Below are 26,074 nucleotides of genomic sequence, written 5' to 3'. Positions count from 1 at the left end.
CCCAGTGTATAGATGTCAGGCAAGGACAGAGTTGGGCTGGGCTGAAATTTCCCCATTGTAGACTGGCCTAACAACATTTAGTGTCAAGGCTTATACATAAATAATGGTGACTTGGACCAAGGAATTGGAGAGCACCTATTGCCCATGGAAGCAAAGAATCAATACCGTCAGGTGGGAAGGGGGGAAAATTGGTGACTGATGAGTCAGGAGATTGGTTTGGAAATAAATGATCTTGCACGCGCTCGTGTTGATGCTGCAGACTTGTCAAGCCCCTCTTATTTAATTTGAGAGAGAGAGAGAGTGAGGGTGTGTGTGAGAGAACAATTGGGCACCCTCTGGTACTTCACTAAAATGGCCATTCTTCAAATCTGTGTCTGGGCACTGAGGGAGTTCTTGAAGTTACATGGCTCGAAGATTGGTAGGTAGCTGAAATTGTACTTGGGCCTCATTCCACAAGGGCACCGAGACCTCACAAACACAAACAAGAATTGCTTATCAAAATACTAGTCAAGAACATCTGTTCAATTCGGCAATGTCAGGGCTCCAGGCAATAAAAACTGCTGCTGGACACTGAACAAAGAATGTTGTGTATAATGGGTTTATTTTTACTTATATTGTCTTGCCAGCTCTGATGTGTATCACTATTGTACTGTGCGTTCTTTACTGCCCCTTTTCTGCTGCTTTGGTGCCAATGGCCATATTTGCCCGACGTGTTTGTTGGCTTCTGTCTAGTACAGTGTGTCTGTACGGAGCAGAGGGCTGATTTTGATTTTAATCTCTTTGTTCTCTTGCTCGTTTGCATTCCTGAAGATGGTGACGCTTGCCGGGGTAGAGTATCCTGGGAACCAGGTGCTTTCTGATACCCCACCCAAATGACGTTAGTTAATGGACATTGGAAGGCTGGTTGATTTTGTTCTGTTCTTGGGATGTGGCCGATGCTGGCAACGCTGCATGTATCGCCCATCCCTGGTTGCCTTGTGGGCTTTCTTCCTTTAGCAAATGTGTTACAACTGGATGGATTGCTAGGCCACTTTAAAGAATGTTGGGAGTCCACCACCAGGGAGTCACATGTAGGCCATACCAGGTCGAGCTGACAGCTTCCCCTCCCTGAAGGATATTAGTGAGCCAGTTGGGCTTTTATAATAATCCAACACCTTTCATAGAATTATAGGGTCTCACACCACAGAAGGAGGCCATTCGGCCCATCATGCCTGTGCTGGCTCTTTGAAAGAGCTATTCAATTAGCCCCACTCCCCCGCTTTTTCCTCATAGCCCTGCAGATTTTTAGTTTTCAAGAATTTATCCAATTCCCTTTTGAAAGTTACTATTGAATCTGCTTCCACCGCCCTTTCAGGCAGTGCATTTTAGATTATAACAACTTGCTGTGTAAAACAACTCCGCATTTCCCCCTTTAGGTCTTTTGCCAATTATCTTAAATCTGTGTGTGCTCTGGTTACCGACCCTCTTGCCAGTGGAAACAGATTCTCCTTATTTACTCCATCAAAAGCCCTCATAATTTTGAACACCTCTATTAAATCTCCCTTTGACCTTCTGTGCTTGAGGGAGAACAATCCCAGCTTCTCCAGTCTCTCCACATAACTGAAGTCCCTCATCCCTGGTACCATTGTGGTAAATCTCCTCTGCACCCTCTCCAATTGTGGGCCCCACACTTCCTAAAGTGTGGGGCCCACAATTGGACACAATACTCCAGCTGAGGCCTAACCAGTGATTTATAAAGGTTTAGCATAACATCCTTACTTTTGTACTCTATGCCTCTATTTATAAAGCCAAGGATTCCATATGCTTCTTTACCAGCCTTATCTACTTGTCCTGCCGTCTGGGTCATTTTTTTCGAGTGCTAGCTGTTTGATTCTGGAGGGACATCTCTGCTCTAACCTGATGTCCACACATGTGCTTTCCAATAGGCCCAGTGATCAGAAGTGGGCACAGGAGTTGGCCATTCAGTCCCTTGAGCCTGTTCTGCCATTGAATTAGATCAAGGCTGATCTGTATCTTAGCTCCATTTTCCTGCCTTGGTTCCCTATCCCTTCGTACCCTTACTTAACAAAAATCTATCAATCTCAGTTTTGAAATTTTCAATTGACCCCCCAGTTGGAGGAGAGTTCCAGATTTCCACTGCCCTTTGTGTGAAGAAGTGTTTCCTGACATCACCCCTGAACGGCCTAGCTCTAATTTTAAGGTTATGCCTCCTTTGTTGTGGTCACCCCCCACCAGATTGTGGTTCCTCTCTATCTACCCTATCAAATCATCTTAAACATCTCAATTGGATCACCCCTTAATCTTCTATACTCGAGGGAATGCAAGCCTAACCTGTCCTTATAATTCAACCCTTTTTGCCCCGGTATCATTCTGGATTCACTCAGATTTGCCCCGCATCTCTCTGACTCAGTGAAACTGAGGCACCTCTATCATTGCCCTGGTTGAGATCAATTTAATCAGCTCAGACTACGCATTGAACCTGAACCTTCTTGGCTTGTATGGCTCAGTTCCACACTAGACAGTATATTTTCTCACGGTGCATGTGTTTTGTGTGCGTAAGCACCCTATCAGCTAGTTTGTAAATTGGTAAGTGAAGAATAAGTTAGAATGTTATAATATACTATGCCCATAGTCTTTAAAAGAATGCAGAGTCCTGGAGGATGTTAATGCAGGCTTGCCAGCTCTGGTTGGACATATTCCAGGAGGTTTCATCACATGACCTCATGCCTCCAATGACCCCGCCCCTACACACCTGCCATTGGCTGCCTGACACGTCCATCATTGTGGTGCACCTCCTTCCCATCCAATTAGGAAGCGAACAGACTCTTCGTTACCCGATTGGATGATTCGTGACTGTCAGTCAAATGGCTTTGTTTCCCATATCCAATATTATTATAATTAATAAACAAAAATGTTCAAAGAGAATGAAAAAAAACACACCATTGATTTTAATGATATTATTTGTCTCCTGGATGTTGCTCGCAGCTGTGTCCTGGAGATTCCAAGACAATCCTGGAGGTTTGGCAACCCTATGTTAATCCTTCCTTCACACTTATTTATAATGGGCTTTGGGGAGAATGATGGTGATGTGGAATTAGGGATATTTTGTCTGAATGTCAGATTTTCTTGTAATGTAACGCTCAAGTGCGTGTGACTCCCTTGTTAAAGTGATGAGTCATGGCAAATGCTGACTTATTGTAGCTTACTGACTACAGCTTGAATAAGGCAGGCTGGCTGTAGTCACTTAGTAGCTGTCTGCTCCTGAGTTCTTAATTGGCCAAGTGTACACACTGTGATAAATCCATGTCCCTGCAATGGGTTTTATGAGGATGTTTAGCGTCTAATTTTTTTCTATTTTCTTGTGTGGGCTACAACAGCATTTATATAGTGCCTTTAACACAGTAAAACATCCCAAGGCGCTTCACAGGAGCGATTATCAAACAAAATTTGACACCGAGCCATATAAAGAGATATTAGCATAGGTGACCAAAGAGGTAGGCTTTAAGGAGGAGAGAGCGGCGGAGAGGTTTAGGGAGGGAATTCCAGAGCTCAGGGCCTAGGCAGCTGAAGGCACGGCCGCCAATGGTGGAGCGAAGAAAATCGGGGACGTGCAAGAGACAAGAATTGGGGGAGCGCAGAGATCTCGGAAGGTTGTAGGGCTGGAGGAGGTTACAGAGGTAGGGAGGGAGCGAGGCCATGGAGGGGTTTGAACACACAGATGAGAATTTTAAAATTGATTTGTTGCCGAACCAGGAGCCAGGGGTGATGGGTGAGCGGGACTTGGTGTGAATTAGGATACGGGCAGCAGAGTTTTGGATGAGCTCAAGTTTACAGGCTATGCGGGTCCCATGGTCTAGTTGAATGGTCTGCTCTCAGACTTCAGCTGATAGAGCTTAAACTTGCCCCCTAGAGGCAGGTGAGAATGATCCAGGGAAAAAAAAACCCCAGGACCAGGTGAAACACCTTTCCTTCACTTGGTGCCTCCACACAGTGACAATGAAAGAAAAAGGAAAGACTTGCATTTATATAGCACCTTTCACCACATCAGGATATCCCAAAGCACATTCACTGTTGTAATGCGGCAGCCAATTTGCACACGGCAAGCTCCCACAAACAGCCGTGAGAGAATGACCAGATAATCTGTTTTTTTAGTGATGTTGGTTGATGGATAAATATTGGCCAGGACACCGGAGAGAACTCCCCTGCTCTTCTTCGAAATAATGCCATGGGATCTTTTACATCCACCTGAGAGGGGCAGGCGGGGCCTTGGTTTAACGTCTCATCTGAAAGACGGCACCTCCGACAGTGCAGCACTCCCTCAGTGTTGCAGTGGAGTTTCAGCCTAGATTTTAGGCTTAGGTTTCTGGAGTGGGACTTGAACCCACAACCTTCGGGCTCAGAGTCGAGAATGCTACCCACTAAGCCAAGGCTGACACCTGGCAATGCTAAAATCGGGCAGGCGTTAACCTGGTGGATCATAAAACCCACCTCATCGTTCCGTTGAAATCAACGGGATGAAAATTGGGTGGGTTCCACAGCAGGTGGGCAATCTGCTCCTTTAGATTAGCCCTCGGGCGGTAAAAGTGGAAATTACCCCTTGTGAGTCCGTGAGGGGGGGAGAGGTCCCCTGGATTGAAGCTTAAACTTGAGCTCATCCAAAACTCTACTGCCCATATCCTAACTCGCACCAAGTCCCGTTCCCCTTCACCCCTGTGCTCGCTGACCTACATTGGCTCCCGGTCCGGGAACGCCTCGATTTTAAAATTCTCATCCTTGTTTTCAATCCCTCGTGGTCTCGCCCTCTCCCGATCTCTGTAACCTCCTCCAGCCCTACAACCCTCTGAGATCTCTGCGCTGCTCCAATTCTTGAGCATTCCCGATTTTAATCGCTCCACCATTGGCGGCCGTGCCTTCAGCCGCCTAGGCCCTAAGCTCTGGAATTCCCTCCCTAAACCTCTCCGCCTCTCTCTCTCCTCCTTTAAGACGCTCCTTAAAACCTATTTCTTTGGCCAAGCTTTTGGTCACCTGTTCCGATATCTCCGTATGTGGCTCAGTGCCAAATTTCATTTGATAATCGCTGCTGTGAAGCGTCTTGGGACGTTTTACTATATTAAAGGCGCTATATAAATGCAAGTTGTTGTTGTTTATTGCATTACACATTAATGCACCAGTGCCCACCAAACGCCCATGATTCTGATGCTCAGAAGATCAGTTTGCAGACACCTGGTTGCACTAAAGTAGTGCGGCTGACAGCAGATGTGTGAATCTCCTGGCATTGCTCCACTCCTCGAGCGTAAACAGCCTGACCTGCCAGGAATCAACCAGCATTCTGGTCGCACAAGATTAGGAGTCGGATGTGGTGCCCTTTGTAACACAAGATAAGCGCAGGGAAGTAGTTCGACTTACCTGTGCCACCTCTACAGTCAGATCTCCTTTTTAACGCAGGCAGGCATGTGGAGTCCAGCATCTGAGGATGAACCTAAACGGGGAACATAGGAACAGGAGTAGGCCATTCAGCCCCTCGAGCCTGTTCCGCCATTCAATGAGATCCTGGCCAATCTGTATCCTAACTCCATCCACCCGCCTTGACTCCATAGCCCTCAATACCCTTGGCTAGCAAAAATTGTGTGCTGCATGGAAACCCCTCCCTCAACAGAAGTGAGACAGTACGATAGAGAACGCTGTGCGCACATTGCTTGCTTTTCCTACGTTGCAATCGGGCTGACTTTCCACGTTCGATGTGCCAACCGGGAAATTGCGGCACACTACCCGTTATTTTCTGACCACGGTTGAACACCCGTGGATGGTGGTCTCGCATTCCCTGACATGCGCGGTCGCTCGTTCCACTTTTATTGAGCCCCTATTTTAATTTTTTTTTTGTCTTCCCAACTTTTCCAGTGTTTGCCACGGCAGCCAACGTCTATTTTATTGCGGTTGGGAAATTTGGCGAGCAAGCGTTGCAGACTTCCACGTCGCAGATACTGGGTAAGAGTCCGCTACCCTGAGAAACAGGGCTTCTCTGGTTTCTTGGTCTCCCGTGAGGTAAGAGGACTTCCTCATTCGTGGGATGAATCTGCTCATACAGCGAAACTCCTGTCATAATGAAACATTTGTGTTTTTTCCCAAGTGCTCTTCAATTTCATAGAAAGAATCATAGAAAGGTTACAGCACGGAAGGAGGCCATTCGGCCCATTGAGCCTGTGCTGGCTCAATGCAAGGGCATTCCAGCAAATCCCACTCCCCCGCCCTAGTCCCATAGTCCTGCAAATTTTTTCCTTTCAAGTACTTATCCAGTTCCCTTTTGAAGGCCATGGTTGAATCTGCCTCCACCACCCTCACAGGCAGTGCATTCCAAATCCTAACCACTCACTGCATAAAAAGGTTTCTCCTCATGTCACCTATGGTTCTTTTGCCAATCACCTTAAATCTATGTCCTCTAGTTCTTGACCCTTCCGCCAATGGGAACAATTTCTCTCTATCTGTTCTGTCTAGACCCTTCATGATTTTGAACACCTCTATCAAATCTCCTCTCAAACTTCTCTGTTCCAAGGTGAACAACCCCAGCTTCTCCCGCCTATCCACAAAACTAAAGTCCCTCATCCCTGTAGTCATTCTAGTAAATCTCTTCTGCACCCTCTCTAAGGCCTTCACATCTTTCCTAAAGTGCGGTGCCCAGAACTGGACACAATACTCCAGTTGTGGCCGAGCCAGTGTTTTATAAAGGTTCATCATGACTTCTTTGCTTTTGCACTCTATGCCTCTATTTATAAAGCCCAGGATCCCGTATGCTTTTTTAACCGCTTTCTCAACCTGCCCTGCAACTTCAACGATTTGTGCCCAGATCTCTCTGTTCCTGTACCCCTTTTAGAATTGTGCCTTCTAGTTTATATTGCCTCTCCTCATTCTTCCTACCGAAATGTATCATTTCACATTTTTCTGCGTTAAATTTCATCTGTCATGTGTCCGCCCATTCCACCAGCCTGTTGATATCCTCTTGAAGTCTATCACTATCCTCCTCACTGTTCACTACACTTCCAAGTTTTGTGTCAGCTGCAGATTTGGAAATTGTACCCTGTACACCCAAGTCCAAGTCATTAATATATATCAAGAAAAGCAGTGGTCCCAGCACTGACCCCTGGGGAACACCACTGTACACCTCCCTCCAGTTTGAAAAACAACCGTTCACCACTACTCTCTGCTTCCTGTTGCTTAGCCAATTTTGTATCCATGCTGCTACTGCCCCATTTTATTCCAAGTGTTTCAATCTTGATGACAAGCCTATTATGCGGCACTTTATCAAACGCCTTTTGAAAGTCCATATACACCACATCAACCGCATTGCTCCCATCGACCCTCCCTGTTACCTCATCAAAAAATTCCTTCAAATTAGTTAAACACGATTTGCCTTTGACAAATCCGTGCTGGCTTTCCCTAATCAATCCACACTCGTCCAAGTGACTGTTAATTCTGTCCCGGATTATCGATTCTAAAAGTTTCCCGCCACTGAGGTTAAACAGACCGGCCTATAGTAGCTGGGTTTATCCTATAACATTTGCAATTCTCCAGTCCTCTGGCACCACCCCGTACCTACGGATGTTTGGAAGATTATGGCCAGGATCTCTGCAATTTCCACCCTTACTTCCCTCAGCAACCTAGGATGCATCCCATCCGGACCGGGTGACATACCTACTTTAAGTACAGCTAGCCTTTCTAGTACCTCATCTATCAATTATTAACCCATCCAGTGTCTCAACTACATCTTTCCTTACTGAGACTCTGGCAGCATCTTCTTGAGGGATATTAGTCGCTGTGAGATGGAATCCCTTTCTTGTCTGTATCTTACTCCTCTCAGGTCAGGTACAGCTCAGGTTGGATGTAGAGTAAAGCTCTCTCTGCTCTGCTGCAACCTTGAGAACACCCCTTAACTGCGCCAAAATGATATTTTTGCTTTTCCCCACCAGCCATCCTGCGGCCTAAGCGAGTTTGACTGTTGGTACCGTTCTTGTTTGAAGCCCTTTGGGAACTGGGTCGAGACTGTACAATGCCATTTCACATAGGACTCTTACAACCAGCAGGCAGAGGAGTCTTCATTCCCATTAGTCTGGGCTGGATTTAAGTCCAGGTCCCAGAAGTAAAAGGACTCCGTGCTGACCCAGAAGTGTCTAAACTACGAACCCTGAGCCCTTGAAGCCCACGCGACTTAGTCCTATTGGTATTTATATTTCTTACTTTCTGGTTTTACATAGAATTTACAGCACAGAAACAGGCCATTCGGCCCAACTGGTTTGTGTTGGTTTTATGCTCCACAAGCCCCTTCTCCGACCCTACTTCATCTCACCCTATCTGTATATCCTTCTAGTCCTTTCTCCCTCATATACTTATCTAGCTTCCCCTTAAAGGCCATCTATGCCATTTACCTCAACTACCCCTTGTGGTAGTGAGTTCCACATTCTAACCACACTCTGGGTAAAGAATTTTCTCCTGTAATCTTTGTTGGATTTATTAGTGACTATCTTATATTGATGGCCCCTAGTTTTGGACTCCCCCCACAAGTGGAAACATCTTCTCTACGTCTACCCTATCAAACCCCTTCATAATTTTAAAGCCCTCTATTAGGTCACCCCTCAACCTCACTTCTCTAGAGAAAAGAGCTCCAGCCTGTTCAGTCTTTCCTGATAGGTATAACCCCTCAGTTCTGGTATTATCCTTGTAAACCTTGTGGTTTGTCCTGTTTAAATTTCATGGGCCTGGAGGTTTGGTGGATAAATCCTAAATCAGTTCGTACCAGCAACCTGCAAAATATGGAAATTAATGGGAACATGGGTTTGAACTTTACATGTGGCCCTTCGAAGGTCTATGGTACAAACCTTTGAGGTTCATGCCGACAAAAAATGATTTGGACACCTCTGTTGCTAGCCCACTATCCCATTCAGTCCGCCCGCCCCACTTTGAAACTAAATAAAGCACTTTCTGGACTGGAGCTCCCTAATGATACCACGATGGGTTCAAACACTGATGACCTCCCTGACCTGTGAGGTCATCTGCTGGAGCCCCAGATTGAAAACCTATGTTTTAAATCGTGTCTCTCCTTTCACTCTTCTATCTGGCGTGGCTGTTGCAGGCCGAGAGGGGCTTACTCCTTGACTGGTGTGGTGGAATGGGAAATGTCCAAATACTGATGGCTGCATTTGCCGGTTTCAGGCATGAATCAGCCTGACGTCACTCAAACGGCCAAGTGATTCCAGATGGCCTGACAGCGGCTGTACTGCAGGTTCACCAGACCATAATAGGCAGTGTGTAAAAACCCACCTTTCAGTGAGAAATGCAACCATGAGAAGTATTAAGGGTTACAGAATCATGGCGGGTAGATGGTGTTAAGATACGCATCAGCCATGATCTAATTGAAAGGCGGAACAGACTCGATGGGGGTGATTTTAAACCCCAAGAACAGATGGGTTGGGGGCGGGTGGGAGTTGAAAGCAGTTGTTTTTATGGGTCGCAACCGCAACATTTTTGGACTTGGCGTTCCCAGTGGAAAGCCGGTACTTTTCCGCACCGACGTTACACCCGGAAATAAAGCCGGTTTGCAGTCGCGACCCAAAAAAACAACTGTTTTCAACTCCCACCCGTTCTTGGGGTTTACAATTCCCCCCGATGTGCTGACTGACCTGCTCCCGTTCCTATGTTCTGGAAGCACCAGCACGGTAGCTAATTTTGCACGCTGTAACTTTTTTAGTTTGCCAAATACTTTAACCTGGATCTTAGTTTCCACTCTGCAGTTATCACTCGTTGCTAAGTAACGATATCATGGAAATATTATCTGGCTGTCGGGGGCTTGGGTTGAAAGGGAGCGAAGAGGAAGTTGATATAGCTGTTGTAAAATGGGTTCATGAGGCAAGCTCCTTATCTCCCATGGCTTACCATAAAGTACAAAGCAGCTGTTCCCCTGGCCCCTCGCTTTCTTTATGCCGCATGGTGCGATAATATGTGGACTTCTACGTTCTAATAGCAGGGAGAATGGGCTTTATCCGTTTGAGATGGGGCGGCCATTTGGCCACTGTGTGTTGGGATGCAGCTGACAGATGAACTCGTCTCCCAGTGGAAGCTCGCCTTCAAGGGCGCATAGATACACAGTTCCACTTCTTTGCCCCCCCCCCCCGCCCCCCCGCCCCGGCTTCGTCCCATCCCCAGCACAGCCATTACAGCACTCAATGTCAGCACAGCAAATTTTAATTGGTCTTAAAACCGCAGCTGTACAGGTGAAACACCGCCGTCAAAACGGAAGTTATACTGTGGGGTTGTGACTCGCGCTGTGCCCGTCAGGAGAGACCTGTGCAGGGCCCCTGCTCCCCTGGGGATTGCCGTTTAACAGTAAGGGGGCTGCTTTTGCTTCCTCATATTGTTAACTGGACTCAATAATAAAGTTTTTAAGGTGCTCGTGAGGTCAACGGGCCACCTGAGGCCTTTTTAAACCCACCTTTACACCAGACTGGAGCTATACTCCACACGGTGCGAAGCCCAGTGGTATGAGATGGCTTGACTTTGGGGAGCTCGGGAGTTAAGATCGAGGCATGACTCCTGAGCCTATGTTGCCATATTGGTGTTGACACACACGGGAAACTAATTTGCACTTAAGTGAAAGGGGCAGAATAAGTGTAAACGTGCAAACCTAATAAAGAACACACAAACAACTAAAGTTTGCTCCACCAATGGACTAGTTGGTTAAGAGCAGTGAGTAGATGAACATGCAGACTAGGAAGGCCTTAGGTTCATTCCCTGACGCGTGCTGAATTGGCCGGTTTCCAATAGGTGACAGTAAGTGTTTCTACAGCTGGCGTTAGCCTCCCTGGTCTGGGGAGAGAAGAAACGTCAAGGGTTTCTGCTCCTGATTGTTATCCGGCGACCCCTGCTGGGAGTTGGGAGCGCCATCACCTCACGGACTGCAGTGGTTGATGGAGAAAGCTCACCGCCACCTTCTCAGGGCAACTAGGGATGGACAATAGATGTAATCTTGTCAGCGTCACATACATCATGAGATCAGATTAAAAAAAAACAAGTGCAGGTATATGGGTTTGAGGTAAGGACAGGATTGGGTTTTGCAGTGATGCACCCTGCAGTCAAATAGCCAGAAGATACTCGCTCTGTAGGCTCACACGTTAAGAATAACTATGTGGATGAGGCATTGGAGATTATCTGACACCGTACTCTAGTGAGGGGCAGGGGAGAATTGACTGAAAAAGGAGGTAATAGATAAAATCAAATTAAACCAGCTTCACATGGTTTCCAGCATTGAACTTATGAAATTGGTCCTTAACCGATGAATTGTTCTCATATACACAATAAAAAGTTCGCAAGAAAAGTCAAGGATGAGAAAAGGTTCATCCCACTAGTATCTAACTCTCCGATATTTAATTCCTTTTTAAAAAAAGAAATAAACTCCTGTGGTGAAGTAATTCATGTCATTTAATGAATCACCCTCCTCTCCTATTTAATTACCAAGTATACACGTAAAGGCTAATGTTTCTAATTAGTCTAGTCAGAACACCCTGTGCTCTTGGGAGCGTCAGGTTTACCATGACCTTCCTGCTAAGATTTATAAGTGAATGATGCAAATTGCCCTAGTGTGACAGCTGGGACATGGAGGGATTGAGTATACAATCTAAGATCTGCCTCGGCCCCACGTTGTCACATCGAGAATAGCTTCATTCTCTCCGTTTGCGAATGATCCTACACCCAGGGGGAAGGGGAGACAAGCCTGAGGAAGCAGCCAGGGAGTTAGATAAAATCGGCGGAATGGTGGAAGATGAAATCTAATACAGAGGGGTGTAGCGCACCGCACAATGGAAGGGAAAGCTGGCGGCATAAACACACTGGAAGGTGCAGGGCTAGCTGTAGGTGAGGATGAAATGAATTTGGGGCAATCGTCAGCTCTTGGCACAGCAGATCATTGTGGTGCAATGATAATCAAGTGAATAGAACGCTGAACTATATTTCTAAATCAGCAGAGTACAAACTGGAGGGTTGCCATGCTCAAACTGTACAGTGGATTAGTCAAACTGCATCTTGAGCATTATATGTCCAGTTTGATTACCGAGGGAGGCATCTAGACCATAGGTGCAGTGGTGAAAAAAGCCTTCAAGCTGACCCCGATCACCAGAGATTGAGCTGTGAAGAAAGGCCGGAGAAAGTAGGGTTCTTCAGCTTTGAAAGGAGGGAACCTTATATATGTGATGTTAAATGATAATGGTAGGGTAAACCTGGAGCACTATAAATTAGGTTGAGAGACTAGAACAAGAGGATGCAAGCTAAACTGGTGAAAGGTCAGTTTAGGACTGATGTCGGGAGGACTATCTTCGCACATAGTAATTGACATCTGGAAAGGGTCTTCCTGCTAGGATGATAAAAGTGAAAATCATAGTTTCACCGGCCACCATGATGGAAAAACTACAATGTTTTTTTCCCTAGACTATGAGCTAAGATGGGCTGAAAGGCCTCCCACATCTGTAATTATCTTGTGACGTTGCAGTCGAGCCTTGATTTGAAACCAGTTTGCGAAAGGTGAGGAGTTAGTGTTTTCGAAGCTCTATACTGGCTGATCTTTGAATTGATTTTCCCATTTTGTTTCCTCCTCTTGTTGTACAGGTCAGGTCCTGTTGCAGATGTCAGACACGCAGAGACAGCTCAGCAATGACCTGGAAGTAATAGTAAGTACTTCTTTCTTTTGAGTAGGCCAAAATTCCAGATAACACAGGTTGGCCACCATCCCCGGACGTAGTCATCTCGGATGTTACAGAAATCGTGTGAGACACGATGCCAAGATCTCTGCGCCTACATTGAATATTCACCTGCACCAGCAGTAAAAAGAAAGAAAGACTTGCATTTATATAGCGCCTTTCACAACCTCAGGATGTCCCAAAGTGCTTTACAACTAGTGAAGTACTTTTGAAGTGTAGTTACTGTTGTAATATAGGAAACACGGCAGCCAATTTGCGCCCAGCAAGGTCCCACAAACAGCAATGAGATAATGACCAGATAATCTGTTTTCATGACGTTGGTTGAGGGATAAATATTGGCCAAGGAGAACTCCCCTGCTCTTCTTCAAAATAGCACCATGGGATCTTTTACGTCCACCTGAGAGGGCAGATGGGGTCTTGGTTTAACGTCTCATCTGAAAGACGGCAGCTCCGACAATGCAGCACTCCCTCAGTACCACATTGGAGTGTCAGCCTAGATTATGTGCTCAAGTCCTTGGAGTGGGACTTGAACCCACAACCTTCTGACTCAGAGGCAGTTTTTTTTCCCTGTCCTTGTCCCGTCCAATATTATGGTATCCTGATTTAATCTCCCCCTCAGCCAGTTTTCTTCGCCAGTTGTCTCTCCCTCTCTCCTGGAGGCATTGACTCTTTGGTTCCACAGGCACTAGGCTCCTAGCGACTCACCAAAGTGACCGTTATTCAGGGGTTAGGACCATACACTTACATGAGGCTCCGAGCCAGTCAGGGGCCCTGAGGACATCCAGGGAATAGACCTACGCAATGGTAGTGCGTTTTGGCTGGCTATTCAACCATGAAGAGGATCACAGACACGACCAATCCTGTCTTCAGCGAACATCTACGTTTAAAGCAGGGACACTGGATACGGACCAGAGCCAATTTTTCCTCATCCCTGGTCCAGGAGCACTGAAGCTAATTTTAACACCCCTATCCCAGCTTTGGTTGAAATCAACTACTCAACACAGACAAAACCCATCACAACTGGATTTAAGGTACTGATGGAATATTTTTCACACTGAGCAAACATTGAAAGATTTGAATACTTTTTTTTTAAATGGACATCCTCTGTTCAACTTTGAACAGCATCGGGGAGTCTTTGGACAGGGAGTGGAATCAGCATCTTTGCAGTCTCTGGACACCTGCCACATTTTACACTGGCTTCTCTATTTTATTAACATTGCTGTGGCCGTTGCTTCTCTAACCTTTCCTCTCCTTTTCCTCTTAAGCTCCATATAATGTGTTACAAGCTCTTCCTTCTCCTTACATCCAGACCATGTTGAAATCAGTACTCATCGCGATGATTCCTACTCTCTCATTCTCTCTCAGGACTTCATCATTGTGGAACTCCTTATCTCCCTAAGTCTTCCCTAAGCCCTACAATCTCATACAGCACAAGCTTGGCGTGACCTAACCACCACTACTCCACTTACCTGATCTTTTCTCCATCTCCTTCGTTCTTGGTGATATCCTGCGCTACGTGCCTTGCTCCTTCACCTAGGTTTCTCAATAACAGTACAATAGAGTATTAATCCTTTGTAAAAGAAAAGTTTTATTCAGTTCCATAAATTTTCTTCTTGAATGCCATGTTTTGGAACATCAGGGAGTCTTCCAGTTTCTTAAAAGTGGTAAAATACTCCAACGCTGCCAGATGTCGGGTGGGCCCGATGATGAGGCTTCACAGCAGGCCCAGTTTTCTAGTAATTGGTGTTTATTTTTGCAGTTTCGGAGGTTCAATGATGAGCTTCTCCGGGAAATGGACAATAATATGCACTTGGACGTAGATTACATATCTGTGAGTAAACTGTGATGGCCTTCTTTTTATTAATTGGTTTCAAAATTCTTCCTTGGTAACGGTCCAGTGCAGGATGTTGGGACGATTGTTGACTTCACTCTGAACTTCAAATAACTGATGGAGAGGCAAAAAAGGGTCGTCATGTTTTAGGAATTTGGGCTATTTTGCCTAGAAAGGAATTTTTGCTTTAAGCTACAATATGGTTTTGATATAAATTCTGAGGTTTACCTCCCTAGGGTTGGTATCTTAATGAGCTTTTTTGAAAAGTAATGAGCAGGCCTTTGAAATTGTTATCCTTATATGTTGGGTCATTATGACATTCTGATACTTTCCAGTAAGCATTCACACATGATGGATGAACTGGATTTTCCTGTGAGCGGAGAACCAAGTGTGCTTGACGTTTGTTCAACATGCACTTGCCCATAGACTTTTCATGGGCTTTTTGCAGGGCAAGTTCCTCTCGTCGGGCCCTCAAACCAATGCGGCCCTCTCTCCTGGGCATCTGGGACCTGTGCCAACGGGCCAAGCAACTGTCTGTCCCCTTAACCAATCAGGCTGTAGCAGCGCAGAGTCTGAACCAGGAAGTGTAAGTTAGAACAGTGAATTCAATGTCAAAACAGGTACAGAAAGCGAAATAAAGAGAGGGCAAGAAATAACTTGAATTAAGAGACAGAGATAAAGGAGACCGAAAGAAAAAAAATCTGAAGGAATGAGACTCCACACTTGTTCATTGATTGGCCGTCATTAAGACTTACCACGCCGTTAGACTTGAAATGACTTGACGTACCTTTTTTTTGGTGAGATTAGTTCGTATCCATCAGGTCAGTGCAGGAAATTCGCGCCGTTCCATTCATTTGAACGGTGAGTCAGCCAGCGAGATGTGGTTTTCCCGCAGCTTACGGAGGAGGCTCGCGTCTGGTACAGCGATTTCCGGATTTCCGCGTTTTAACTGCGCGTGTACGGTGGCCGGAAATTGCTCTGCCATTTGCACAGAAATAACGGTGAGCCCTGTTAGCCTCGCCGTTATTTCACAGGAAAATCCGGCCCGATGTGTTTGGGGGAGGGTGGGGGAGGCTAATTTCACGCTTACTCAGTCAGCTTGGGGCTGTCTGGATATGATCCTCTCCTAAGTGTTGAGTTTTATTGGCAGCTCAACTGGCCAATTCCTGAGGGTCAGAGGTTAAACTGTTGGCTTTCTGTCCAGATAAGAAAGGAACAAAAAAGCACACAGCCTGAGACACTGTAGCTTGAGCTGGCAGGGACGCCAGGCCTAGAGGGTGGGGACACCATCTGTAAGTTCAGGGCCGACCCAATTTCAAAGAACTTTCTGACCAGAGAACCTGCTAATAGGGACAATGTGACATATTTTATTATTTTCTTGTTATAAGGACTACGGTTATACTTTCTGTAAATGTTACTCTGCTCATTCACTTATTGCTTGTAAAATAAACCATCCTGTTGACTTATATTTGGCCTCACCTGATGAAAGTGTTCATCAGACAGCTTTTCAGAAGATTGGAAAAGCATATATATATTGGCATGTGCAAGATTACAGTATCCAGTCCTTATAACCAGGGGTTTTGTTGTTACAGCTCGGTCATGCTGTCATGTGACTAGATATTGGGTGGTAAAGGCAAACTCCTGATCATAAAGGACATAGGATCTGCTTATGGGAGAGACACTGAACTCGAGACTATCGACTGGAGACTTGCGAAATGTTTTTTTATTCTAAAACGATCCGGTCCTTTAAACAAAAATTGCAAAGAGTGCTCTTTCTTTGCAGACTAGCAAATGCCGTTTTGAAATGGAACATAAGAAGAGGGCAGAGACCCTAGAAGATGCAAATGCAGAGCTGCAGAGAATGGAGAGAATGAGAAGCACACACACCAGGGACATGCAGGTAGGCCGGGGGCCTCATTGGTAATTACTGCAGGAGAAGAATCATAGTATGGTTACAGCACAGAAGGAGGAGGCCATTCAGCTCGTCTAGCCCATGCCGGCTCTCTGCAAGAGCAACCCAGCTAGTCCCACTCCCCCGCCCTTTCCCTGTAGTCCTGCAATTCTTTTCCCCTTAAAGTACTTATCCAATGTAGAAAGGAACAGAATGAAAATAACCTGCTGCTTTATTCTGCAGCGAACTGGTTTTGTTTAATCTATCTGGGATCTGGCCAGGGCAAGTGTGCTCATTTTATCCACCGTAGAAGGATGAAAGAGAATGAATCCTGTCAGGATTTGAACCAAAGACCTACTGGATCCTAGATCTGCACTTAACTGAGCTACCCAACCTATCAGAAGTTGATAAACCAAAAATAGGGACCTTGCAGAGATCAGGGCTCGAGGACCCCCTTAATACAGACATATAATAAGACAGAAGTGAATAAACAAGTGAGGCTGCGTGGATAACCCATGAGTGGACATTACACTGTTATCTGCAGCATTTTCCATTTTGTTTGTAAGATGCTTTCAATTGGGAAAGGTGGGGAAATGGCAAATTGGAGAAAACAGTTAGTGTTATAACCACAGCAATATGATTTGCTATTTCTATCGGCAGTGTTGCAGCGCTAACAGAGAGAGGAGTTGTAGAGGCTCCCTTGCACGGAGATAAGTATCTCCATGAGGAAGGCTGACTGGCTCACAATGGTTACAGGACAGTTATGGCCACCTACATCCCAGTTACGGCTGACTGGGATGTATTTTGTTCACAATGTTCGCAGTGAAAGAAAGAACTTGAATTTACATCCTGCCTTTCACGACCTCAGGACATCCCAAAGCGCTTTACAGCCAATGAAGTACTTCTGAAGTGTAGTCACTGTTTTAATGTAGGAAACGTGGCAGCTAATTTGCGCACAGCAAGATCCCACAAACAGCAATGAAATAATAACCAGATAATCTATTTGTTAGTGAATGTTGGTTGGGAGATTAATATTGGCCAGGACACCAGGGAGAACTCCCCTGCTCTTCTACGAAATAGTGCCATGGGATCCTTTACGTCCACCAGAGAGGGCAGATGGGGATTTGGTTTAACGTTTCATCGGAAAGACATCATCTCCGACAGTGCAGCACTCCCTCAGTATTGGCACTGGAGTGTCAGTCTGGATTTTGTGTTCAAGTCTTTGGGACTTGAACCCAGAACCTTCTGATCAGGTGCGAGAGTGCTACCCACTGAGCCATGGCTGACACCATTTAATTGAATTACACAACTTAATTTTGTCGAGTGTGGTTATTCCACTATCGATGGTATAAGTGTGTTCAAGAGCTACTTAGATGCAGTTCTTGAGAGAAGAGATTGAGGGCAATGAGGGATCATTGGACAATCTCCCAGAAGATCGGGGACTGCAGCATTGGAGCCCTATCTCCCCTTGAGACCTCTGCAAGTGTAGCCTCTTTCCGTCCCTCCCTCCGGGGGGGTGGATTGAGGAATTACTTCTGTAATGAGAATGTGGGTAGGTGGGGTTGAGGTCAATCGAACAAGGATTGGTTTATTGGGCCCGTTGCTAAGAATTCTTATTTCCGTAGCATTTGAATCTCAAAAACACCAGTCGAAGCTGCTCTGGATCTGTTGCTTTGTTGCTGCAACGTAATTTGTGTGGCAATACGATTAGTGTCTCCCTGCCTTTCTCTTCAGTTCCTTTCTCAGAGCCGCTAGGGTTCATTGTGCATGATTCTGTAAATGAACTGTGGCAAACTGTGCTAATCTGGTTGGCAGATCAGTAATTTAGAGACCTTTTTATTATTTTATTGGCGTTCTTTCGTAAAATGACTCGGACAAGGTCTGCCTTTTGAATTTCCCCATTTTGTAGATGGAATTGAGCCAGCAGCTAAAGGCCAATATTTTCTGTGGTTCTTTTTTTTTTGTTTTGGAGGGTGGGGGGATGGGGTTTGGCTATGTTATCTGGCGCACTTGCAACCCCGTCACAATGCTCAAGCGTCTCCAAACCAAACTACAGAAGAATCCCACATAAGTAAAGGACACACCCCATGTAACTCAGCCCAGAGTATTCAGGCCCAGGCTGGCAAGAGGGAAGGAAAAGGAAAAGAAAATGTGAGGTTATGCACTTTGGCAGGAAAAATCAGAGAGCAAGTTATTATCTTAATGGCGAGAAACTGGAAAGTACTGCAGTACAAAGGGATCTGGGGGTCCTAGTGCAAGAAAATCAAAAAGTTAGTATGCAGGTGCAGCAGGTGATCAAGAAGGCCAACGGAATGTTGGCTTTTATTGCTAGGGGGATAGAATATAAAAACAGGGAGGTATTGCTGCAGTTATATAAGGTATTGGTGAGACCGCACCTGGAATACTGCATACAGTTTTGGTGTCCATACTTAAGAAAAGACATACTTGCTCACAAGGCAGTACAAAGAAGGTTCACTCGGTTAATCCCGGGGATGAGGGGGTGGACATATGAGGAGAGGTTGAGTAGATTGGGACTCTACTCATTGGAGTTCAGAAGAATGAGAGGCGATCTTATTGAAACATATAAGATTGTGAAGGGGCTTGATCGGGTGGATGCGGTAAGGATGTTCCCAAGGATGGGTGAAACTAGAACTAGGGGGCATAATCTTAGAATAAGGGGCTGCTCTTTCAAAACTGAGATGAGAAGAAACTTCTTCACTCAGAAAATAGTAGGTCTGTGGAATTTGCTGCCCCAGGAAGCTGTGGAAGCTATATCATTAAATAAATTTAAAACAGAAATAGACAGTTTCCTAGAAGTAAAGGGAATTAGGGGTTACGGGGAGCGGGCAGGAAATTGGACATGAATTTAGATTTGAGGTTAGGATCAGATCAGCCATGATCTTATTGAATGGCGGAGCAGGCTCGAGGGGCCAATTGGCCTACTCCTGCTCCTATTTCTTATGTTCTTATGTAACCTGTGTGTAACTGTGTGTAGGGGTAGTCTTTGAGTTCAACTGGCTAAAATAGTGGTTATTAGAACAAAGAACGAGTAGGCTTCCCACTAACTTGCCCGTGTCACTGATGGTGCTAGACGCAATTTGAGGAGCAGGGTATGGAATTGGAGAATATGGGTTAAAATTAGACTTGAACCACTCTAGGGTCCTTGTGTTTCACAGGGGTGACGACCCATGTATGAATGTGGCTACAGTAGGACAGACCTCATAAACGAACTGATTGTAATTGGCTGCTAAGATCTTTTGGTGCTCATGACAAGATTACAGGGAAAGTTGCGAGGAAAAAGGAAAGGTGCAGTTAAATTGGCTTCTGATAGGGGACCTGGCTGGCACAGTGGTCCAGATACTGGCCTTTCCTCTCTGGGACCGTGGTTAAAATCCATCCCAGCACAATGGAATGAAAGTCTTCCTCGTCAGCTGGCCCTGAGGGTCCTGTGAGAAATGAGTTTGGACAATCACAAGCCAGTTCCTTGTGGGCATGGGCCTACAGCACAAATTTGGCCCTAATTTGGCACTGGTTGGCAGTCTCACTCTGAAAGACCATGCAGACACTGCGACAACGGATGAACGGACACCGCGCAACAATCGCCAGACAGGAGGGTTCCCTCCCAGTCGGGGAACACTTTAGCAGTCAAGGACATTCAGCCACCGATCTTCGGGTCAGCGTTCTCCAAGGCGGCCTTCGAGACACACGACAACGCAAAATCGTCGAGCAGAAGTTGATAGCCAAGTTCCGCACCCATGAGGACGGCCTCAACCGGGATCTTGGGTTCATGTCACGCTACACGTAACCCCAGCAGCAAAAAGGGGGAAAAATATTATATGTTTTTTAATATTCTCTCTCTCTCTCTCTCTCTCTGCCATTTTGAGTTTCTTTCTGCCTGCCTGTGTAATTGACACAATGTATATCCAGTGTACTGGGACGTGCTGTTCTCCGTGACTGGCCTGTTTGAATAACAACGACACCTTTTGATTGGTGTGATGCTGTCCCAACATAGTATAAGATATGTGATTTGAGAACCTTTTCACTCATTCATCTGACGAAGGGGATAATCTCCGAAAGCTTGTGATTTTAAAATAAATTTGTTGGACTATAACCTGGTGTTGTAAGATTCCTTACATTTGTCCACCCCAGTCCATCACCGGCATCTCCACATCATGAAAAACCAGAGGATGGCCAACTTGGGAAATGGGAAAAAATGTCACATTGGTGCAATTGGGAATACTGCCTTGAGGTTGGGGCCGATGCATATTATTGGGGCAGAGTAGAAGGAGCTTCGCTTTGCTTCACCTGCTACTGTGTGCCTGAAATGGGAAAAGTTTCATTGCCCAGTATTAAAAAAAAACAACGGCCATTCAAAATCTTGCTAACGATTATGGTTTTCCTACGCCACTCAAAACAAAATGGCACTTCCCTAAACTATATCACGGGCTGATTGTTCAATAATATACAACCCATGATACATGCCTTCCAACAAAGCTAAATATCGGAACAACGCTGGGTTGTTTCTTGGCTGGAGAGAAGAAAGTGACCAGTAATTGCATGAAACTGAGAAAACAGGAGAAAGATAGAGATGTGGCCAATTGGGAGGACGAAAACAGCACAAGAGGTTGCAAGAGCATGTCCAAACACAAAGACAAAGAACAGCCCACGCAGAGAAAGAAAACCAAGATTTCTTTTTTAATGTGAGGTTATGATTACATCAAGTGTGCAGCTGGAAACAAGGATAGATGAGCACAAATTGACCTCAACATTAACTTACAGAAGGGAATTGGATAAAAACTTGAAGGGGAAAAAAATTTGCAGGGTTGTGGGGAAAGAGCAGGGGAGTGGGACTAATTGTACAGCTCTTTCAAAGAGCCCGGTACATGCACGATGGGCCGAATGGCCTCCTTCTGTGCTGTATCATTCTATGATTCTAAATTTATCCCAGGTGATTGCTGAGAGTGTAAAAGACTTGTGCATATAAGGGACAGAGGGACAGACGAAAAGGATGCTTGGGTGAGCATTCCACACCAGGAGAAGTAGTGTGTAAAGCTCCATTGCTGATATTCTGTGCTTGGATCTTCGGATTGATGTAAAATGTTGAAGTCCAGTTGCAGAACTTGTGTGTACTGGCAAAAAAACCTAAACATCAGCAATTCTCGTGAGACTGCTCTGCTCGTGATTTTTCTCTCCCCTCCTTTCTCTGTCGCCTAAACACTTTTGTTTATATTCTGTTTCAGGAGAAGATCCATGACCTTGAGTCCAGCATGGAATCATTTCTGAAGGACAGTCACAAGCTGGCTCTGGCTGAAGAGAGACGTCGATATCGATTCCTGGCCGAGAAACACTTCCACCTGTCACATCAGTTCCTCACTTTCTACAGCAAGGTTGGCATCAAACACAGGACCTCCGAGAGACACAGGTCCTCCGAGAGGCACAGGTCCTCCGAGAGACGCAGATCCTCCGAGAGACACAGACAATGAACTCCATGGCACAGTATAGACTGGCTTGCCTTTAAAGGGGAAGTGCATTGTACTGAATTGCCCTTTAACCTGAAAAGGAAGATACCTGTGCATTTACCCTGCCCCTCCATTAGCTTGTTGCTCTGTTTCAAGCTGTAGATCTGCAGCCTGGGAGCCGACATTTTGTTTCAAACTTCTTCTATGGGTATGTACATATGAAAATGACGGGCAGGAAATGACCATCAAGCCTACCCCACATGATGGCTAGAACATCATGACTAGACACCTCCTACTCTCCAGCCTCAGCAGTCATGTTACCTTCTGGGAGAGGCAAAAAAAACAGAGGCCAATAAGAGAGAAAAAAATAAACTTTGGGAAATACCTCTCAGGCAATCAAAACTAGTCCAGGAGATTGCATGGACCATGTGTTCATTATCTGTTAATCCGCTTACCTTCTATGATGTGAAGTGATAGATGCTATGTTCTGTACCTTGAGAAGTGTCCATTCTTGTGTCTACTAAGACAGTTATTATTGGCCAACTGTTGCCTGTGTAGAGTGGGGGAGAGATCACAGCCAAGAGCAATCCTGTCCTCGTCTGATGGGCAGGGATCATTCAGGAATAGGAAGCCTGGCTGAATTTTTTTTTTGTCCTTCTCCCATGCATTACCACCAGGTGAAATCAGCCAATTCAGCACAGCCTTGGGATTGAAGCAGGGACCTTAATGGTTCACTGAATCATTGTAACATAGAAACAAGGCCAGGGATGTTTCTCCACATGAACCACTGAGTCTCGGTACACTCTCCTGCTTACTCCCCATACCCTTTTATATACCTCTTTGTCAATTCCCTTTTAAAAGAATTCATGGCGCTGCTTCAACAACATTGTAACTACCCTCTGTGTACAGAATTGTTTAGAAAAACATCGAAAATAGGAGCAGGAGTAGGCTATTCGGCCTTTCAAGCTTGTATTAGCCTTTTAATTCTTTTTGTTATTATCTTAAATTTGTGCTGTATTGTTACCATCTTACTAACTAGTAGAAACAATTTGCCACTACTTAGTGAAAGCCTTTTATTACAATCCTTCATAATCTTGATGATCTGGTTTGCATCGATCAATGCCACACTGGGTGGCCCACTAAGCTATTGGTACTGCTGATTTACTTTTCATCTGGCCCCATGTTAGTGCAGTTGAGACTGGAACCTCATTATATGGAGATTTGTGGGGACACGCACTTTATCCTTTCCACAGCGCAGTGTTACGTGGATTGGCGATACCACAAGATATCTGCGATCGCTACACCATTAATCTCCTAATTGCTGTGCGGCTCACAACATTCCTTTTCTTCTTTCTCTGTTTCAGGCCCAAGAAACTCTCCACAACAAGGTTCCAGGGTGGAGAGAACATACCAGCTCCATGTCTTCTGGCAACATCTCCGGCAGAGCTAGCCCACGGCCCTCTTCCATGGGAATGACCCTCAATACGGTAAATCAGCAAAAAGTAAGGGGCACTTCCATTCCGAATCCTATCTCAGCATGCAGCCCCAGCAGGCCTATTTACTGGCCAAGTTAGCTGAACTCAAAAGCGCTCGTCAACAGGGCAGTGATTTTGGTGGAGTACTGTGATAATTGGGTTCTGATACACTGTCTGATCTGGGAATTTGTTCTTAAAAAAAAAAAGCTGGGTTTCCGAACTGGGAAGATAGGAAAGGTCCAGACTAGAATTGTAATAGCTCTGTCCATAGGCATGTAATAGATGTTTTGACTTACAGTTTATGAAAGAAATGAGCAATTGTAACATCCATATGGTGAACGGGATTGCAAGGGCATTTTTTTTACTCGTTCATGGGATGTGGGCGTCGCTGGCGAGGCCGGCATTTATTGCCCATCCCTAATTGCCCTTGAGAAGGTGGTGGTGAGCCGCCTTCTTGAACCGCTGCAGTCCGTGTGGTGAAGGTTCTCCCACAGTGCTGCTAGGAAGGGAGTTCCAGGATTTTGACCCAGCGACGATGAAGGAACGGCGATATATTTCCAAGTCGGGATGGTGTGTGACTTGGAGGGGAACGTGCAGGTGGTGGTGTTCCCATGTGCCTGCTGCTCTTGTCCTTCTAGGTGGTAGAGGTCGCGGGTTTGGGAGGTGCTGTCGAAGAAGCCTTGGCACGGACCAGACAAACCAAATACCTTGTCCCCATCTTGAAAGTTTAATATGTTCTTTTATTAAGTATTTTGTTTTCTGCTAGGAAAGATGGTTCCCTGTTATTTAGTAGTTTTGCCTCATTCTTTATCATTCTCTCTGTGCTTTGCATCCCATCTCCATCTGCTTGGTTTTCAGACCAGACTGTCCTTCAATGGACTGTCTGGAAGTTTCTAAAAAAGGTAAACCAGACACCACGGGGACAATTTCAACCTAACCCGCCCTTCGGGAAACTGACGGGATTGGGTGCAACGCTGGTTTAACACCCCGTCCGATTTTACTTTCCACTGAAGTCAACGGAGAGCAATATTGGGGCAGTGTGTAAAACCAGCCGATCCTGCGGGTTTCCTGCCCAGCAAGTCACCTTCTGGGTTTTAAATATAGAAGTAAAATTTCCCACTGACTTCTGTCTCTTTTGATGTGAGAGCATTAGTTCTGAAGGTTTACCTTAGTAGACGTTCGATGTTTTTGAATGACAAAGCAAACATTTGAACTCAAGGCATGATCCCACATCGAATCTCTACCCTGTCCTTTGCCTGTTTTCTGGATATGCCTAAATGCAGCAACACCATTCTAGAGAGAGAGAGAGAGAGAGAGAGAGGACAGGGCACTTGTTGCAAGGCCCTTGAATATTCTATTTTGGCCAAGAAGGAGGTGCCTCATTTCTGTTTGTCACCACCCAAAAGTACCACAGCAGAGATCAGAGATTGGCCACGGGGGGAGGGGGAGGAGATGAAGAATCACGTGTGCTACCTCTCCCCCATTTATCGCACACTCAGTAGTGCAAATACCAACACGCTGCACAATCAGACTAACCATTGAAGTGCTTTCAGGGCACAGAAAATGGTAATGAAATACAATCCCTGAGCTCTGTTCCAAATACTGAAACTGGAGCATCCTGTTACCGTGAGTCACTTAACTACTGGAAAACAACTTACTGAGGATCTAGTGTATTGACGGTTGACGGATTTTGTGCTTTTAAAAAAAATTCCAGCCACAGAATGACGTTTCCAGCGCCGACAATGTCTCGAGACGCAGCTACATTTCCAGCCCTCAGCCATTGAGGCGTGAGCTAAATGGGGCCGAACAGTTACCATTTTCACACTCGGATCACAGGCAACCAGAAGAAAGGAGCCCCACAATGAGTAAGATATTCAGAAAGAAGTGTCCTATATGTGTGTGTATGTCTATCTATCTCTATCTCTCTCACACTCGATCCCTCTATCTTTTTCTATCTCTACCTTTTTCTACCTCTATCTTTTTCTATCATTCTATCTTTTTCTATCTCTTTTTCTATCTCTATCTCTTTCTATCTATCCTTTTCTACCTCTATCTTTTTCTATCTCTCTCTATCCTTTACTCTCTCTATCATTTTCTATCTCTTTCTATCTCTCTCTTTCATATCTTACTAAAACACTCGCATCTGCAAGCACTTCCTGTGTTCATTCTTTTTACCATACTTTTGTTTCAACTTTTGCTGTTATAAATTCCTATGTAAACTCATCACCCTGTAATTGCACAATCTAGCTACCAGGTTATCTTTTCTCTACAAATCACTCAAAATGCTTTTGGTGAAAATGATTTCTTCTGTAAATCTCTCATCTGCCGTTTTCTTCCTCAGTAATTGATGATTCTAATGCTTCAAATAAGGGTTTAAACAAAATTTTTAAAAAGTACATATTTCACAACACGATTACATTTATTCCCTGAATTGTCTTTTGTGTCGTTCAATGCCTTTTTACTTGAAAGACTCAGCCTCTTTCAAAAGCCTAAGCTTGGATTGATGTTTTTTTTGCCCAGAGCTGTGCCCTTAATTTGCAATCTGAGCATATGCAATGCAGCTAATTTCCATCGATGCACCAGTATCGTCAAGTCAGCTGTATTGGTGAAATATTTTTCTTTAGCTTCTAGCAGGTTATGCTCAGTTATTTTTCAAAATTATTTGAAGAAAATCTCGAGGACAA

General features: G+C 45.2%; 1 protein-coding gene across 2 annotated transcripts in view; it reads left to right on the top strand.

Moving 5' to 3' along the window:
• LOC137305369 (BAR/IMD domain-containing adapter protein 2-like 2) overlaps positions 1 to 26,074 on the top strand; it is a 51,676-nt gene that overhangs the window by 12,315 nt on the left and 13,287 nt on the right. Inside the window, exons 3-9 of one of the 2 annotated variants that reach the window (XM_067974207.1) lie at positions 5,899 to 5,985; positions 12,643 to 12,704; positions 14,494 to 14,565; positions 16,349 to 16,465; positions 21,697 to 21,843; positions 23,280 to 23,402; positions 25,105 to 25,255. In XM_067974207.1, coding sequence (XP_067830308.1) covers positions 5,899 to 5,985; positions 12,643 to 12,704; positions 14,494 to 14,565; positions 16,349 to 16,465; positions 21,697 to 21,843; positions 23,280 to 23,402; positions 25,105 to 25,255 — 759 coding nt within the window. Of the gene's footprint in view, positions 1 to 5,898; positions 5,986 to 12,642; positions 12,705 to 14,493; positions 14,566 to 16,348; positions 16,466 to 21,696; positions 21,844 to 23,279; positions 23,418 to 25,104; positions 25,256 to 26,074 lie in introns of both variants that reach the window. The other variant, XM_067974206.1, reaches the window with a different exon arrangement.

This window comes from Heptranchias perlo, chromosome 40 (assembly GCF_035084215.1).
Source record: "Heptranchias perlo isolate sHepPer1 chromosome 40, sHepPer1.hap1, whole genome shotgun sequence".
Taxonomy (NCBI): domain Eukaryota; kingdom Metazoa; phylum Chordata; class Chondrichthyes; order Hexanchiformes; family Hexanchidae; genus Heptranchias; species Heptranchias perlo.
Note: the sequence above shows the minus strand (reverse complement) of the source record. Positions and strands in the feature narration are given on the sequence as shown.